Here is a 15301-nt window from a genome sequence, read left to right as displayed (position 1 = left end):
TATTTTATTGATGAATGAAATTGTAAATGGAGATGGGTAGGCTACTTCATTCAGTAAATACTGGATGTCTTGCTATCTCTGGGAGCATGCTCATGAAGGCTTTTCAGCTGTTGAACTATGGCAATGTCTAATTTCTAAATCGATCTTTGTTTTTGTCAAGATGTGATTTGTATTAATGTATTTTTATTTGACCTTCAATTAACTTCACTGCAGCTGTTCAACCCACCACGCCCACTGCTCTCCCTCCACAAACACATCCTCTTCTCCTGTTCAACAAATTTGCCGGCACACTGAAAATGACTGTACTTACATACTCCTGTGGTCATCTCATTGAAACATGATCCACCCCAAGGCCTCAGCTGGACAGCTAGAATGAGAGAAATGTAAACAAGATGCTACAGTAGTGTGTGCGTACATAGAGTTCCAAGAAAAGACATATGATGTCCTTATGTATCAATGTTGAAATGGAAGATGGCAAAAAGGAGATAGTGATGTGAGTGAGAGCATATGAAAATGAAGACCCCTTGGGATCTAAAATGAGTGTGGGGTGCCCTCGTGTCTCATTAATATCCGTTTGAGGATGCTAGTCTCCCCTGGTGGAGGTTCTTGGAACACTGCTATTTTAGTCTGAGCAGAGGTTGACGAAAACCTTAAGTTGGTGGTGTTATGTTGCGTGTTATCTTGAATACCAGGCAGAAGTTTGAGTACATAATGAAATGGTGTAAATTAAACTTGTACACTCTCTGAAAAAGGGGTTCCAACAGGGTTCTTTGGCTGTCACCAAAGGAGAACCCCTTTTTGGTTCCAGGTTGAAGTATTTTTGGTTCCAGTAAGAACCTTGTTGGGTTCCAAATCGAACCCTCTGTGGAATGGAACCCAAAAGGGTTCTACCTAGACACAGAAGGGGTTCTACGTGGAACCAAACAGGGTTTTATGGGGACAGCAGAAGAATCCTTTTAGGTTCTAGATGGCAGCTTTTTTTCTGAATGTAGGGCTATAATTGCAGTGGTGGTTCTGTGGTTTTCAGTTTTTTTTTTTATTATTACAGAAATTTTGGTGGTTAAAATAACCAACAATACTGTGAAACAGCTCCACTTTTAGCACAGGCAAAGTAGCCTTCTACTGTATGCATGCTGATGCATGTGTGATCACTCAATATTGACAGGACTGACAAAAAAATACATGCTCAATGCAATCAAGAAATGTACAAAACAATGAAGAAATTGACAAAAGTTGTAAATGTTATGAAATAAAACAAAACTTGTTGATCAAGTGTAGCAGTTTGAATTTCATTAACATAAATTACCATAAATCAACATTGTAGATTATTTAAAAAACGGCATTAAACGGTTCACATTTACTGGTGGGGATATAACAGGCCATGTGCATCTCTAGAGGATCTAGCAAGATAGCGAATCATTGCATCAACGACAGTATGACTACAGTATAATGGACATGTGTCAAACTTGCATTATTACGCAATTATTAAGAGACTAGATACAAATAGCTAATCCTGGCGACCAGTGTTCTAGCATTAATTAATTGAGGCAAGCAGATCAGCGATGTCAAGGTGGTACCCACGAATATGCTATGTGTATAGTGTAAATAACTACCAATAGACCTACTAAATTATAGGTGTTTAGTTCATCAAATAACTGTAAAACAAGGAATGCAATTACTCCATTCAACTAATAGGATGCATTAGTCATGAAACAATTTACAGAAACAATTAGTGTACATGAAATGTATGATACATTAAAGAATAACACAGAGTAGCCTATATGACTATTACCATTAGGTTAAAACAACGTGGTAACATGTCTTCAATTCAAAATAATCTCTAAAAGAAAAAACTGTGTGTGTCAGATACACACAGCAGCTTGGTAGCAAGTTCTCAAAGTATGAACAAATTCACAGTCTTTTAACCAAATTCAAGCAGAAAATCATGCCCACCTGAGTTAGCATTTCTTTGCACTTTACTAGTGAAAACAAAAGACAGGAAAACATGGCCAGATTCTAATCTAATCAACTCAATTTAAATGATAGGAGTGCACCCTTGTTGCTCTCCAACAAACAAAATAACAGTTTTCCTTTAACAATAAATCCATAGCACTTGCAGAGCAAAATATATGAAAATTCATAGCTCTTCATGAACTCTTGAACAATTCAAACATGAAAATGTAATTCACACAGTAACATTAATTCAGTTGATTCACGTTTTCATCGGTCTTCTCACCTTTCTTGGCGTCAGTAAACCCAGGACTTCCATGGAAACGTATCTTCTTAGAGATCTGTGTCCAACGTAAAACACTAAATAATGCATGCAGAGCAGAATTAGGCCGAAACCCACTAATTATCAAAATCCAGAAAATAGACGTTAAATTCTACAACCACCTAAAATGAACAATACCCAAACCTTCCAAAACAAAGCCATCACCTACAGAGAAATTAACCTGGAGAAGTGCCCCCTAAGCAAGCTGGTCCTGGGTCTCTTCACAAACAGACCACAAAATGAGGTGCAAACTGAGCTGGACTTCCTAACCTCCTGCCAAATGTATGACCACATTAGAGACACATATTCCCCTCAGATTACACAGACACACAAAGAATTAGAAAACAAGTCAAATTTGGACAATCTCCCATAACTGGGTGAAATACCACAGTGTGCAATCATAGCAGCAAGATGTGTGACCTGCTGCCACAAGAAAAGGGCAACCAGTGAAGAACAAACACCATTGTAAATATAACCTATATTTATGTTTATTTTCCCTTTTGTACTATTTAGCTATTTGCTCATCATTACAACACTGTGTATATACGTAATATGACATTTGAAATATCTTTATTCTTTTGGAACTTTTGGAAGTGTAATGTTTACTGTTCATTTTTTGTTTATTTAACTTTTGTTTATTACATATTTCACTTGCTTTGGCAATGTAAACATATGTTTCCCATTCCAATAAAGCCCTTAAATTGAGAGGTATCAGTAGCTTCACCTGGCAGAATTCTGACCTGAATCACTCCACCACATACGCCTGGCTGAGGCTCCCAAACTATCCAATCACCGTTCGCATGCTGTTGACCAATGACGCGGAGGTATGTAGGCTGAAATACGCCCCTAGGCGTGGCTTTGGCTGAACTCGTTGGGAAAAAAGACGGGTTCCTTTCAGGAAAAATGGCAGCTGTTGACTTCGACATGCAGACGGAACTAGAGCCACAAATAATTATTGACGCCGACATGGAGAGGTAGCTAAATATGCACTTTTTCATGAATGGTTGGGAAGAAAGTACCCTTTGTTATTTGATCGAAATCCGAGCATAATCGTCATTTCTATTTAGCGGGGCCTACCCGGCTAGCTAACTAACAGTAACGTTAGCTCGCTAACGTTAACTGTCTTTCACCAACTAACAAGGGTTAGGTAACGTTAGCTACAACTAACTAGCTAATCCAAGGGGCATTATCAACGGTCTCGAGTCTCCAGACAGAACGTTCCAGAAAGCAATCTATCCTAGCTAGTATTAGTTAACTATGCCATTTGTTCCTTCGTATTGGCAATTGACGTTACTTTACAATGACAAAATTGGTTCGAGGTTCTAGTTTATCTAGCTAACGTTAATTGACTAAATCTGCAAACCACCCTGAACTGTGCTGTTCTATGTGTATCCTTTGTCACTGCATTTTTGCCACTCATGTTAGGTTGCCTATGGATTATCCTAGGAAGCAAAAAGTGGCTAGAGGATAAAACCATGCTGAGGCCAGACGGAATGACCCATTTCTCAGTCACGATGATAATGCCATCATAGTAGCTACTTGCCACACAAGTGTCAACTGTTGTAACCGTTGTATATGTATATTGGTCTGCTCATTACATTTTTCAAATGAACGGATGTGGCCTTTTTTTTGCCTACTTAGCGTTGAGATCCAGTTATCAATGATCTTTGTGCTCGCTAGTTAGCGACTTAGCATTTAAGTTTGGTTTTCAAAAGAAACGAAGTGTGCACTTGATGTGGTTGCAGGATATCACGCTGTTAGTTTACATGGATGGGCCTAATGGAAAAAAGTGGATGTGGACAGTTTACCCAAACAAAATGACACAATTACTGTTGACTAACCCCGTTCAGTAAAAATTTGCGCAACCGCGGCATTCAAACGAGACCGCAATGAAAACTAATAGGACTGTGTTGGCATCAAAATCTGGGTTGTGAACTACGTTTCTATTGACATGGTAATGGCCGGATAGTATTGGAGGAGAAAAGTTGAAAAAACTGCCCCCTCTGACGCTGTTAAATTGTGACGTACGTACGCATTATGCAACTCATTCTGTGTAGTACAGCCTCTCTCCACCAGGTGTAGGGCTTCTCTCGCAGTTTAAAAACAAGAAAGGGACAGGGTAAGGCGGATACTTAGTCAATTGTACAACTAAATGCATTCATTTTTTTGCATAATCGCTGCAAGCCACCATGACTCAAAATCCGCAACAGCCGCTGTTTACTTCTGAAGATAACTTTAGTGCCGCCCTAAAAACCCGACTCTAACTCGACAAACTTCAAATAGGTATGTAATGACACATTATATAAACTTTTAGTGTTTTAAATCAAATCAAAGTTTATTTGTCATGTGCGCTGAATACAACAGGTGTAGGTAGACCTTACAGCTTACTTACAGGCTCTAACCAATAGTGGGAAAAAAAGGTGTGTGTGTATGTAAAGAAATAAAACAGGAAAAATACATTTGAAAATAAGAGTAGCAAGGCTATATACAGACGCTGGTTGTGTTTTATTTACATTTCAGAGGTGATAAATTGGACAGATCAGGTGAAAATAATCTGTTTTCCCACACTGCTTATCTCCCGCTTTCCTTATCACGCAGTAGGTTTCGTTTCCCCACCCGCCATTTTTAAAAAGACCCAACAGAGCTCATTGCCTTCTTCAATCATGCAGAGACGGGCAGCATGACGGGCTTGTCATTGATTTTCCTGGAAAGGGTAGATAATTGTGCTTTACAATGGTATTCATATTACAGTTGACCTGGAAGTATTATGTTTTTTTGGGCGTTAAAATAAGGTCAGTCAATATCGTTAGCTAACTATATGTGGTAACCCTTAGCAAGCTAGTTGCATTCGTTTTCGAGATGATCAATCTCTGTTGAGGGAGGAGCTGGTTTTAACAATTCTGAACACATTCCGTTTGTCAAAATAATGACTTATGTTCGCTAGCTGGACAGGCAAACGCCGCCAAATACTAAACTGTAAACCAATATAAATTTGTGTACTATCGCCGGTGATCATGTTATCCGTATCTAAGGTAGTAGAAAACTGCTGACGTCGAGAGACCTCCTTCCGACAAACTGCTATCAGGTAAAGTATTTTAAATGTATTTGTAATTTAGCTATTTAGCCATAGAAACGTGATGCATCAACGCAAGCTGTAAAATGACTCCAAACATAGAACACAGCAACCATAGTAATGTTGCTAATGTTTGCTAGATAGAACAAGTAGATATGTTGCTAGCTAGTCGGAATAAATGCACTATATATCCAACAGTATGTGGACACCCCTTCAAATTAGTGTATTTGGCTATTTCAGCCACATCCATTGCTTACAGGTGTATAAAATCGAGCACATAGTCACGCAATCTCCATAGAGTGGCAGTAGAATGGCCTTACTGAAGAGCTCAGTGACTTTCAACGTGGCACCTTCGTAGGATGCCACCACAATGGGACAGATACTTCACCAGATGTATAAATGTCAGGCATTTTCTCATCTATGAAACGTTTGATCTCAATACAGTTTTCTGTTCCTAAAACTATAATCTTATGAACAGAGTGGACTACGTTTTGTAGACTTCACTTTTTGCAAAGTTTTTCAAAATCGTGTTGTTTAGGAGTGTAAAGGAGAATTGAGTTAATGCACACGCCTACTTCAGAGTAGGTGTTCCCTAACGGAAATATGCAGATGCACGCTAGAACGCGCCAATAGGATCTCGCTAGCTCGTAACGGAAATATGCAGATGCACGCTAGAATGCGCCGATAGGATCTCGCTAGCTCGTGCTTGCTTCTGCCCTCCTCCTTGCTTGTTCTGGCCACTAGGCCTCATATGTTCCCATTGGAAACAACAGGCTGTGGTCTATCTTTGTATAGTTATAAAAACCTTTAATGCCACTTTTCCAACAAGTCATTTCGTCACATTTCTGCCCTGCTAGAGCTTCTCTGGTCAACTGTAAGTGCTGTTATTGTGAAGTGGTAACGTGGCTGAGCTGTTGTTGCTCCTAGACAAAGTGGTAGGCTACACAAGCTCACAGAATGGGGCTGCTGAATGCCTACGTAGTGTGTAACAATTGTCTGTCCTTGGTTGCAACACTCACTACCAAGTTCCAAACTGCCTCTGGAAGCACTGTTCGCACAATAACTGTTTGTCGGGAGCCTCACGAAATGGGTTTCCATAGCCGAGCAGCCACACACAAGCCTAAGCTCACCATGCACATTGCCAAGTGTCAGCTGGAGTGATGTAAAGCTCGTCCCCATTGGACTCTGGAGCAGTGGAAACGTGTAATCTGGCGTGATAAATCACTCTTCACCGTCTGGCAGTCCTACGGACTAATCTGGGTTTGGCAGATGCCAGGAGAATGCTACCTAACCGACTGCGTAGTGCCAACTGTAAAGTTCAGTGGAGGTAGAATAATAATGCTCTGGGGCTGTTCTTCATGGTTCGGGCTTGGCCTCTTAGTTCCAGGGAAGGGAAATCTTAACACTACAGCATACAATGACATTCTAGACGATTGTGTGCTTCTAACTTTGTGGCAACAATTTGGGGTAGGCTCTTTCATGTTTTAGCGTGACTTACATTTTTTATTTTATTTAACTAGGCAAGTCAATTAATAAGGACACATTCTTATTTTCAACACCGACCTAGGAACAGTGGGTTAACTGCCTTGATCAGGTGCAGAACAACAGATTTTTACCTTGTCAGCTCGGGGATTCGATCGAGCAACCTTCCGGTTCTAGTCCAATGCTCTAACCACTAGGCTACCTGCTGCACAATGTCCCCGTGCCCAAAGCAAGGTCCATTCAGAAATGGTTTGTCGAGATCAGCGTGGAAGAACTTGATTGGCCTGCACAGAGCCCTGACCTCAACCCCATCAAACACATTTGGGATGAATTGTAACACTGACTGCGAGTCAGGCCTAATTGCCCAACATCAGTGCCTGACCTCTAATGCTCTTGTGGCTGAATGGAAGCAAGTTCTTTCAGGAATGTTCCAGCATCTAATGGAAAGCCTTCCAAGAAGAGTGGAGGCTGTTATAGTAGCAAAGGGGGGGACCAAGTCCATATTAATGCCCGTGATTTTGGAATCGGATGTTTGACGAGCAGATGTCCACATACTTTGTGATATAGTGTAGGTTTATTACTAGCTAGCATGTAATTCCGGGACGTTGAGCGTTTTAGCTATCAATTTATTCCAAGTAATAATTTAAGAGGACTGACCTGTAGGACAAGTAGTGTAAATCTAATACATTCAAAGGCTGGACCCACTAATTTAATTTATACTGACAAATAAGAAATGCCTCATTATCCCTGTCAATAGTTGAAGTAGGATGACTGTCAGGATGTACATTTTCTAGCTCACAAACTTCATTACTTTGCTGTTATTTCTTTTATTCATTCAGGTCTCTCACTTGTCTCACGTGATCTATTCAGCTCTCCTGTGTCCATCTCCCAGAGATCAACCAAGTGCTATTCGCCAAGCATGGGCTGTAAGGAGAACCTTCCTACTGCAGTTTGAACTAGCCCTGCTTTCACTATTTAGACATTGGGACCACGTATGCATTTGCCTGTTGTCTTTTCTTTTTGGGTTTGGTCTTAAACAATCTAGTGCATTTTTAGAGTTGAAGAACACCAACCACAGATGTGTGCCTGTTTGAACATCTCAAAGACTCAATTCACTGTGAATCAGTTTGACAGATTATTTTACTATTGTAACATGCATTGGGGAGAATTCAATTGTACCCGTCAGGAGCCCAGGCTTTTGCCATAGATGGTAGAGTTCTCATCTCTGGACCACACAAGACACACGCTTTAGATTGCATTCCGCTAAGGCACTTGTCTGTCTACATCGGTCCGCTACATTGGTGACAAGGGTGGGATCCTTTCGATATGCCTATAGGTCCTGGGCGCACAAATGCTCCTAGAGAGGTGGGGGAAACTAAAGGGTGCGTTGATGACTCTTCTACAGTCTCTATCAGAGGCCCAGGCTTTTGGCATGCATGGTAAAAGCTTTTCATTTCTGGACTGTAAGATTGTACCCTCCATGGCACGAAATAGACATTGATTGGTAGGTTACACTATATTTAGATCATGGGAAACATGTCTCGTACTCAGTCATAGTTAGTAGAAGAATAATGAATGGATTGGCAAGATTTTGACACTGTCAACTTTAAAGGTTAATAATTTAAACCACCTAAATATACTCGCATACACTGAACATTTAGTATTTAAAACTCACATTTCCAAACTATAATCCTACAGGCTCTATTATTCGCCATACCTTATGTTCCAATGCATCCTACATTATGCATGGTATTGAGAAGCTGCTATTTGAGATTTCATCTCGTTTAGAAATGTAACTACGGTTTGTGAAGACCCTCCCACTCTGTCTGCTGAATTCTTTCTCTCTGCTCTTGTTATCCTTAATAGGATTGTTGGTGGGCGGAGCTGGGAGGGTTGTCAGCGCGATGGGACACACCTGGGCTCAGGTGTGTCCCGGGGATAAATACACCCTCACACATACATCGAGGAGACCACGCAGACATGCTGGTTTTTTTTTGTGCCATTTTTGGGGCTTTGTTAGTTTATTTTGGCACCTCTCAATACCCCTCATTATCACCATCTATGCACTCATCCACTCGCTTACACTACTGATTACACACACACCATTGTTACTTATATATAGGTTACTTTATTTAATAAATATATATTTTTCTTTTATGCATTATGATGGGTGAATGCTAATTGGGATGCGCTTTGGTTGGTATTCACTGCTTAGTCTTATACGTGTTCTGTATAGTGCCTTAGAGACGTATCAGTGATTTTGCTTGTCATCAAACAGTTGTGTTGCCTGGAAAATATGCCAGTAGGCCTAATACTAGTGTCGTTAAGTTAACTGGTAATTGTATTTTGTTTAGGAGAAAACAATTTGAGTGTTTTGATCAACTCTGTTCATGTTTTGATACTGCTGTCTTGAGTTGCGCTGTTTGGTAGGCCCAGTGTTGGCTGCCTTTGTTTATGTTTGTTTGGTAAACTTGCCACTGCATTGTATAATTGGTGTGCTGCGTTGGAGAGAGGAACATTGGTTCGTTTCCAGTCCCCTGCCCAGGCTGGAAACTCTTGCTCTACTTGCTGTTGGGACATTTGTCCCAAGAGGTGAGTACATTCTGATGTGTACCTCAATGGGAGATTTGGATAGGATAAGTGCCATTTGCTCCCCGGAGCCATAGCCCTGTTAGTCTTTTGGCGACGAGTTTCAATTTGGAATACGTTGGGCAGTTAGTTATTTTGTTAGCTATTTTTGTGTGGGGTCCGTGGACCGTTCAGTTGTCTCAGGGGGCACATCTGTTGCTTGGGTGGAATCTGCCATTTTGCTGCCCCTCCCCCTTTCTAGCGGGCTACAGTGCGTAATTACCCACCGCGAATCCGCACAAAAACTAGGGTTGAGCTGTTGTAGGATTTGGTGAAGCACCTTGTACAATACCAGTCAAAAGTTTGTACACCTACTCTTTCAGAGTTTTTTATTTGTACTATTTTCTACATTGTAGAATAATAGTGAAGACATCACAACTATGAAATAACACACATGGAATCATGCAGTAACCAAAAAAGTGTTAAAAACAAAATCAAAATATATTTTTACCCTTTGCCTTGACAGCTTTGCACATTCTTGGCATTCTCTCAACCAGCTTCACCTGGAATGCTTTTCCAACAGTCTTGAAGGAGTTCCCACATATGCTGAGCACTTGTTGGCTGTGTTTTCTAAACTCCGCGGTCCGACTCATCCCAAACCATCTCAAATTTGCACTAAAGGACTGATTTCCACCGGTCTAACGTCCATTGCTTGTGTTTCTTGGCCCATGCAAGTCTCTTGTTATTGGTGTCCTTTAGTCGTTTTTTTGCAGCAATTGACCATAAAGTTCTGATTCACGCAGTCTCCTCTGAACAGGTGATGTTGAGATGTGTCTGTTACTTGAATCCTGAAGCATTTATTCAGGCTGCAATTTCTGGGGGTGGTAACTAAAGAACGTATCCTCTGCAGCAGCGGTAACTCTGGGTCTTCTATTCCTGTGGCGGTCCTCATGAGGGCCAGTTTCATCATAGCGCTTGGTGGTTTTTGTGACGGCATTTGAAGAAACTTTCAAAGTTCTTTAAAGTAATGATGGACTGTTTCTTTGCTTATTTGAGCTGTTCTTGCCATTATGGAATATGGTCTTTTACCAAATAGGGCTATCTTCTGTTTACCACTCTTACCATGTCACAACACAACTGATTTGCTCAAATGCGTTATGACGGAAAGAAATTCCACAAATGAACTTTTAACAAGACACCTCTGTTAATTGAAATGCATTCCAAGTGACTATCTCATGAAGCTGGTTGAGAGCATGCCAAGAGTGCAAAGCTGTCAAGGCAAAGGGTGGCTACTTTGAAAACTTAAATATGAAATTATTTCGATTTAACACTTTATTTTATTTTGGTTACTACATGATTCCATATGTGTTATTTCATAGTTTTGACCTTCAGTATTCTACAATTTTTTAAATGGTAAAAATAAAGAAAAACCCTTGAATGAGTAGGTGTGCCAAATTCAGACTGGTGCTGTATAGCTCATCTCTCACCTGTGGTGCCCAGTGTGATTGGCACCTATCTTGTTTAAGGTCCAGTCTGGTGTGCTCAGCAGAGGGGAAGAGTGAGATTTGTATGTATTCTTTTAGTAGTTGTGATTATGGCGTCAAATGTTCATTCACGTTCCATCAGAGGAACTTTTCGAATTATGTACTAAAGTACAGTTGTTGAAGATCGCTGAACACTACCAGGTTGAAATGAGTGATAAATTTAAAAAAAATTATGTTAGGTTGATATTGAAGGTCAATCTGATTGAGAGTGGTATACTTGTAGTTACCACTGGGGCAGCCTCTGCCGGGGACTCTCCAGCCATCTCCCGGTTTCGCTGCAATGGCCTCTCCGTCTGTTAGCCCTAGTAGCCTTTCTTCTGAACAGCAGAAATGACTGCTTCTGTTACAGCTTGAGCATAGTCATGTTAAGGAATTTGAATTTAAATGGGATTTGTAGCGTGCTGATTGTGTTAAGCATGACAAGGAATTAGAATTTAGAGTATTTGGAGCTCGCTAAAATCAAGCTGCTACGAGCGGTTAGAATTGGTTAGGGAAGGAGAGTTCTCGAGAGTTTGCTTATGTAATGTGACCCTGATTCACCTAAGGGTCGCTCCTCTTTCGTTCATGCCCTGGACACACTTGATATTGTTGGAAACTTACAGCTGTTGCCAAAATTTAATGAAAGGACCCTGACTCATTCTTTTCATTGTTAGAGTAAGTTTCTAGCGCTAGGAGTTGACCTGATTCTAATCACACTTTAATGTTGCTGTGTGTGTAAACTGGTAAAGCACAGGAAACATATTCAGCACTTTGGTGTAGCCAACGTTGTCAGTTGTGAGGTCAATGGCTGTGTTACAGATTTACGAATTGGTTCCTGAGGCTTACTGCCAACAATTTAGAACTTTAAAAAGGGATGATAAACAAACAGCCTCATGTTGAATTTGAGCTAAAGTTATCTTCACAGTTTAATCGCAGGTGTTCCTCTGTGGTTAAGACTTTCTAGGGGCTGTGTGATCTGATTATGCTAGAACAATTTAAGGACACAAACCCAGATCAATTAACAAACGAAAAGTGAAGACTGTCTCTGAAGCTGAGGTTTTGGCGGACGAGTATGTTTTGACTCAAATAAGTGGCTTTGCAGAGCCCTGTATTCGGATTGAGTGGGGGCGTTTGGAGAGATTTGAGCCTCGACCAACGAGACACTCTGGTTCACGGGCAGAGCTTCATTCATCTAGAGTTGAGCCTGGCTCCCATGGTAAAGCTGACTTCGGTCAATTGACATTACTGTCAGGGTTCAGGTCATTGAAAAAACAAATGTCCTGTTCTCTCTAAGGGTAAATTCAGTACTGGCGCTAACGTTAAACCTAAGCCTACGGCGATGGAAGCGCCAGTCTCACATCCGTTAACTCCGGTCACTTCGTCTTATGCCCAGGTGCATGTTAAAGTCCCAATTGACCCAGATTATTTACCTTTCATTACATAGGGTTTTGTGTGTCTGTTAGGAAGTAACGTGCCAGTGTAGATCTTGAGGGACACAGGTGGCTCAGAGTTGTTTGTTAGTCTGTTACCTTTTCTTTGCTGAGACTGATTCAGGGAATCGTGTTTCAATTAGGGGAATCGGGTCGAACACTCATTTCCATTGCGTAAACTGATGTTGGATTCTGAACTGCTGAAAGGCTCCCGAGTGGCGCAGCAGTCTAAGGCACTGCATCGCAGTGCAAGAGGTGTCACTGCAGTCCGTGGTTCGAATCCAGGCTGCATCACATCCAGTCGTGATTGGGAGTCCCATAGGACGGCGCACAAATGGCCCAGGGCGTCTGGGTTTGGCCGGGGTAAAATAAGAATTTGTTCTTAACTGACTTACCTAGTTAATAAAAAAATAATTGTTCGTGCATGGTGAGGATGTCCCGACGATTGTGTACTGCAGGGTAGATTGAAAAATGTAGAGTCACTGGGTGTTTTGGATAGCCTTCTTGCTCATCTACTTGCTGATAGGCAAGACGAGTTGGTCGGTCTTATTCTGAGTTTTCCAATTATTATTTTTTTCTTCTGATATGCCTAAACGTACAAACTTAATAAAACATAATGTTAGGGATGCGGACCCCATCCGTCAGTGGTTCTATAGTTTCTCCAGAGAAATGTAGTGTTCTGGATGCTGGAGAATGATATTGCAGAGCCTTATTTTCCCTGCTGGGTTTCTCCCTGTATCTTGGTCAGTAAACCGGATGGGACAAACCGATTTTGTACAGACTACAGTAAAGTCACTAAACCAGATTAATTTCCTCTTCCTTAGATGGAGGACTGCGTTAATCACGTTGAGAAGCAAAGTTTGTGAACAAGTTTGACATGTTAAAGGTCAATTGGCAGGTGTAGGGCATCTGAATTCTCTGCTTTTTATTACGCCCTCCGGTCTGTACTCATATTCGGTTATTAGTTTCGGCCTGTGTAATGCACCTGGCACTTTTCAGCACCTTATAGATTGGGTTTTCTCCCGTATTCAAGCCTTGTTCGACCGCCTGGCAGTGGGTTGCCTCACTATCAACTTGGCAGAGTGAGTTTGCTCAGGTGATATTTACGTACCTTGGTAAGGTGGTTGAGCAGGGTGAAGTGCGTCCTGTTCAGGCTAAAGTGATAGCTGTTGATGATTTTCGACCGTCAACTACTAATAAACAACTAATGCGTTTCTTGGGAATGATTGGTTATTGTAGTTTCTGTAGGAACTTCTGTACCGTATTCGCTCCCCTGACAGATTTGCTGAAAGCTAATGCGTTTTATGTCTGTTTCCTGTAGGCAGACTTTTGATGTGAAGAGTTTGCTTACCTCCAGTCCGTTGCTGGCTGCTCCTGGCGTGGATTTGTCATTGACCTTGCAGGTAGATGCAAGTCACTGCAAGTGCAGTCCTGCTGTAAGCAGATGTGTCCGGTGTTGAGGCCCGTTGGTTTCTTTTCCAAGAAGTTTAACCGTTATCAGTTGAACTACTCCGTGGTGGTAAAAGAAGCTCTAGCACTCACTTGGGTGCTGCAAGACTTCAAGGTGTATGTCGGGTGTAGTACCAAATGTGGTCTACACCAACCATAACCCTCTCACCTTCTATATGTCTGTCTCCTGACCAGAGAATAATGTTCTTACAGGCATTCCATCTCAATGTGTGGCACATCAGGGGGTCTGATAATATTGTTGATGCTCTCTCGTGCGCACTGTTCCTGAACGCATCTGGTTCTGGTTACGTGGACATGTGATTTCTCATGCGTGTAGTCCCTGAGTGTTGTGACGTATGCTTTTTGTCCACGTAACCGGGAAACTGTATTTTATGTTATCTTGTCGCTCCTGTCATCTGTTCCCTGCTGTCCTCATTTTTTAATTCTACTTAGAGATTGCTGAGGTCTGGGGAGGATGAGGTTGGCTGGGGCAGTGGGGTAGCTTTAACCAGGGCAATATGTTTATTATTTTGATATCTTTTTTTTGGTTGGTGTGGTCCCTAGGGGGGTTCTCCCACTCTCTGACAAATTATTTCTCTGCTCTTGTTTTCCCTAATAGAATGTTGGTGGGTGGAGCTGGGAGGGTCGTCTGCGAGATGGGACACACCTTGGCTCAGGTGTGTCCTGGCAATAAATACTTTCCCCCATACTTCGAGGAGACTCTCCGCGCAGACATGTTGTTTTTGTTGGGGCATTTTGGGGCTTTGTTAATTTATTTTGGCACCTCTCAACACCCCTCATCACCATCAATGCACGCATCCACTCACTTACACTACTGATTAACACCATTGTTACTTGTATATAAGTTACTTTATTTAATAAATATATTTGTGTTAATTCTTTCTTAGTCGTCTCTTTGTTACAGGCAGGTGCTTATTGCACAGCGCATTGTACAACTATTTTTGGAGAAGTTATGCGATATGTCTAGGCTATACCATATGTATTAGCTAATATGCATATGCAGCTGTTGTTTTGAAACATCCATTCTAGCATATGTGACACACCTATCTCCAAGCTTTTATTTGGTTTTCTATGCAAAGTATATGATTTATTATGCTTTCAGTCAGTTACTTGAAATGACATGTAATCATGCCAAAACATGATTCAATTGTATTCACTGACAGAGCGATAATTAATGAGACACACACAGACATTTTGCTGAGTAGGATTGTGATTTGACATACAAAAGTTATTTTTGTGAAAATGCTTTTTATCTGCCTTCCCAATGGAAACTAGTTCAAATCTATTTTCTATGTAAAGAGATGTACGTTTCTGGATGATGCAACATGCTGCCTTGTTGACAACTTGACCGAGTGGCGTATATTACTGTTAGATTTGAGAAGGACGTTCCTCCTTCACCGCTTTTGCCCTTTCACGTCACGGGCCATAGATGGGTGCACCATGGCTCAGGTTAATAGAACTCTCTCATTGGTTTCCTTACCCT

The 15301-nt window shown here is 41.3% G+C and overlaps 1 protein-coding gene and 1 long non-coding RNA gene across 6 annotated transcripts in view; both read left to right on the top strand.

Annotated features, from left to right (window-relative positions):
- Positions 1-3117: 3117 nt before the first annotated feature.
- Positions 3118-15301, top strand: part of LOC115143963 (dnaJ homolog subfamily C member 7-like) — a 48952-nt gene continuing 36768 nt past the window's right edge. The window contains exon 1 of the mRNA XM_029684469.2: positions 3118-3246. Within this exon, the coding sequence (XP_029540329.1) occupies positions 3176-3246 (71 nt within the window). The 5' untranslated portion in view covers positions 3118-3175. The remainder of the gene's footprint in view (positions 3247-15301) is intronic.
- Positions 3253-14694, top strand: LOC115143964 (uncharacterized). 5 transcript variants are annotated; one of them, XR_010459291.1, is made up of 4 exons: positions 3253-4555; positions 4874-5357; positions 7667-7753; positions 14417-14694. It is a non-coding gene; the product is annotated as an uncharacterized LOC115143964 (long non-coding RNA). The 5 variants fall into 5 exon arrangements; XR_010459290.1 differs by having other exon boundaries at positions 4871-5357; XR_003865750.2 differs by lacking the exon at positions 3253-4555 and having other exon boundaries at positions 4562-4985; positions 5305-5357.

The sequence above is a fragment of the Oncorhynchus nerka genome, linkage group LG16, assembly GCF_034236695.1.
Source record: "Oncorhynchus nerka isolate Pitt River linkage group LG16, Oner_Uvic_2.0, whole genome shotgun sequence".
NCBI classification, from domain to species: domain Eukaryota; kingdom Metazoa; phylum Chordata; class Actinopteri; order Salmoniformes; family Salmonidae; genus Oncorhynchus; species Oncorhynchus nerka.
Note: the sequence above shows the minus strand (reverse complement) of the source record. Positions and strands in the feature narration are given on the sequence as shown.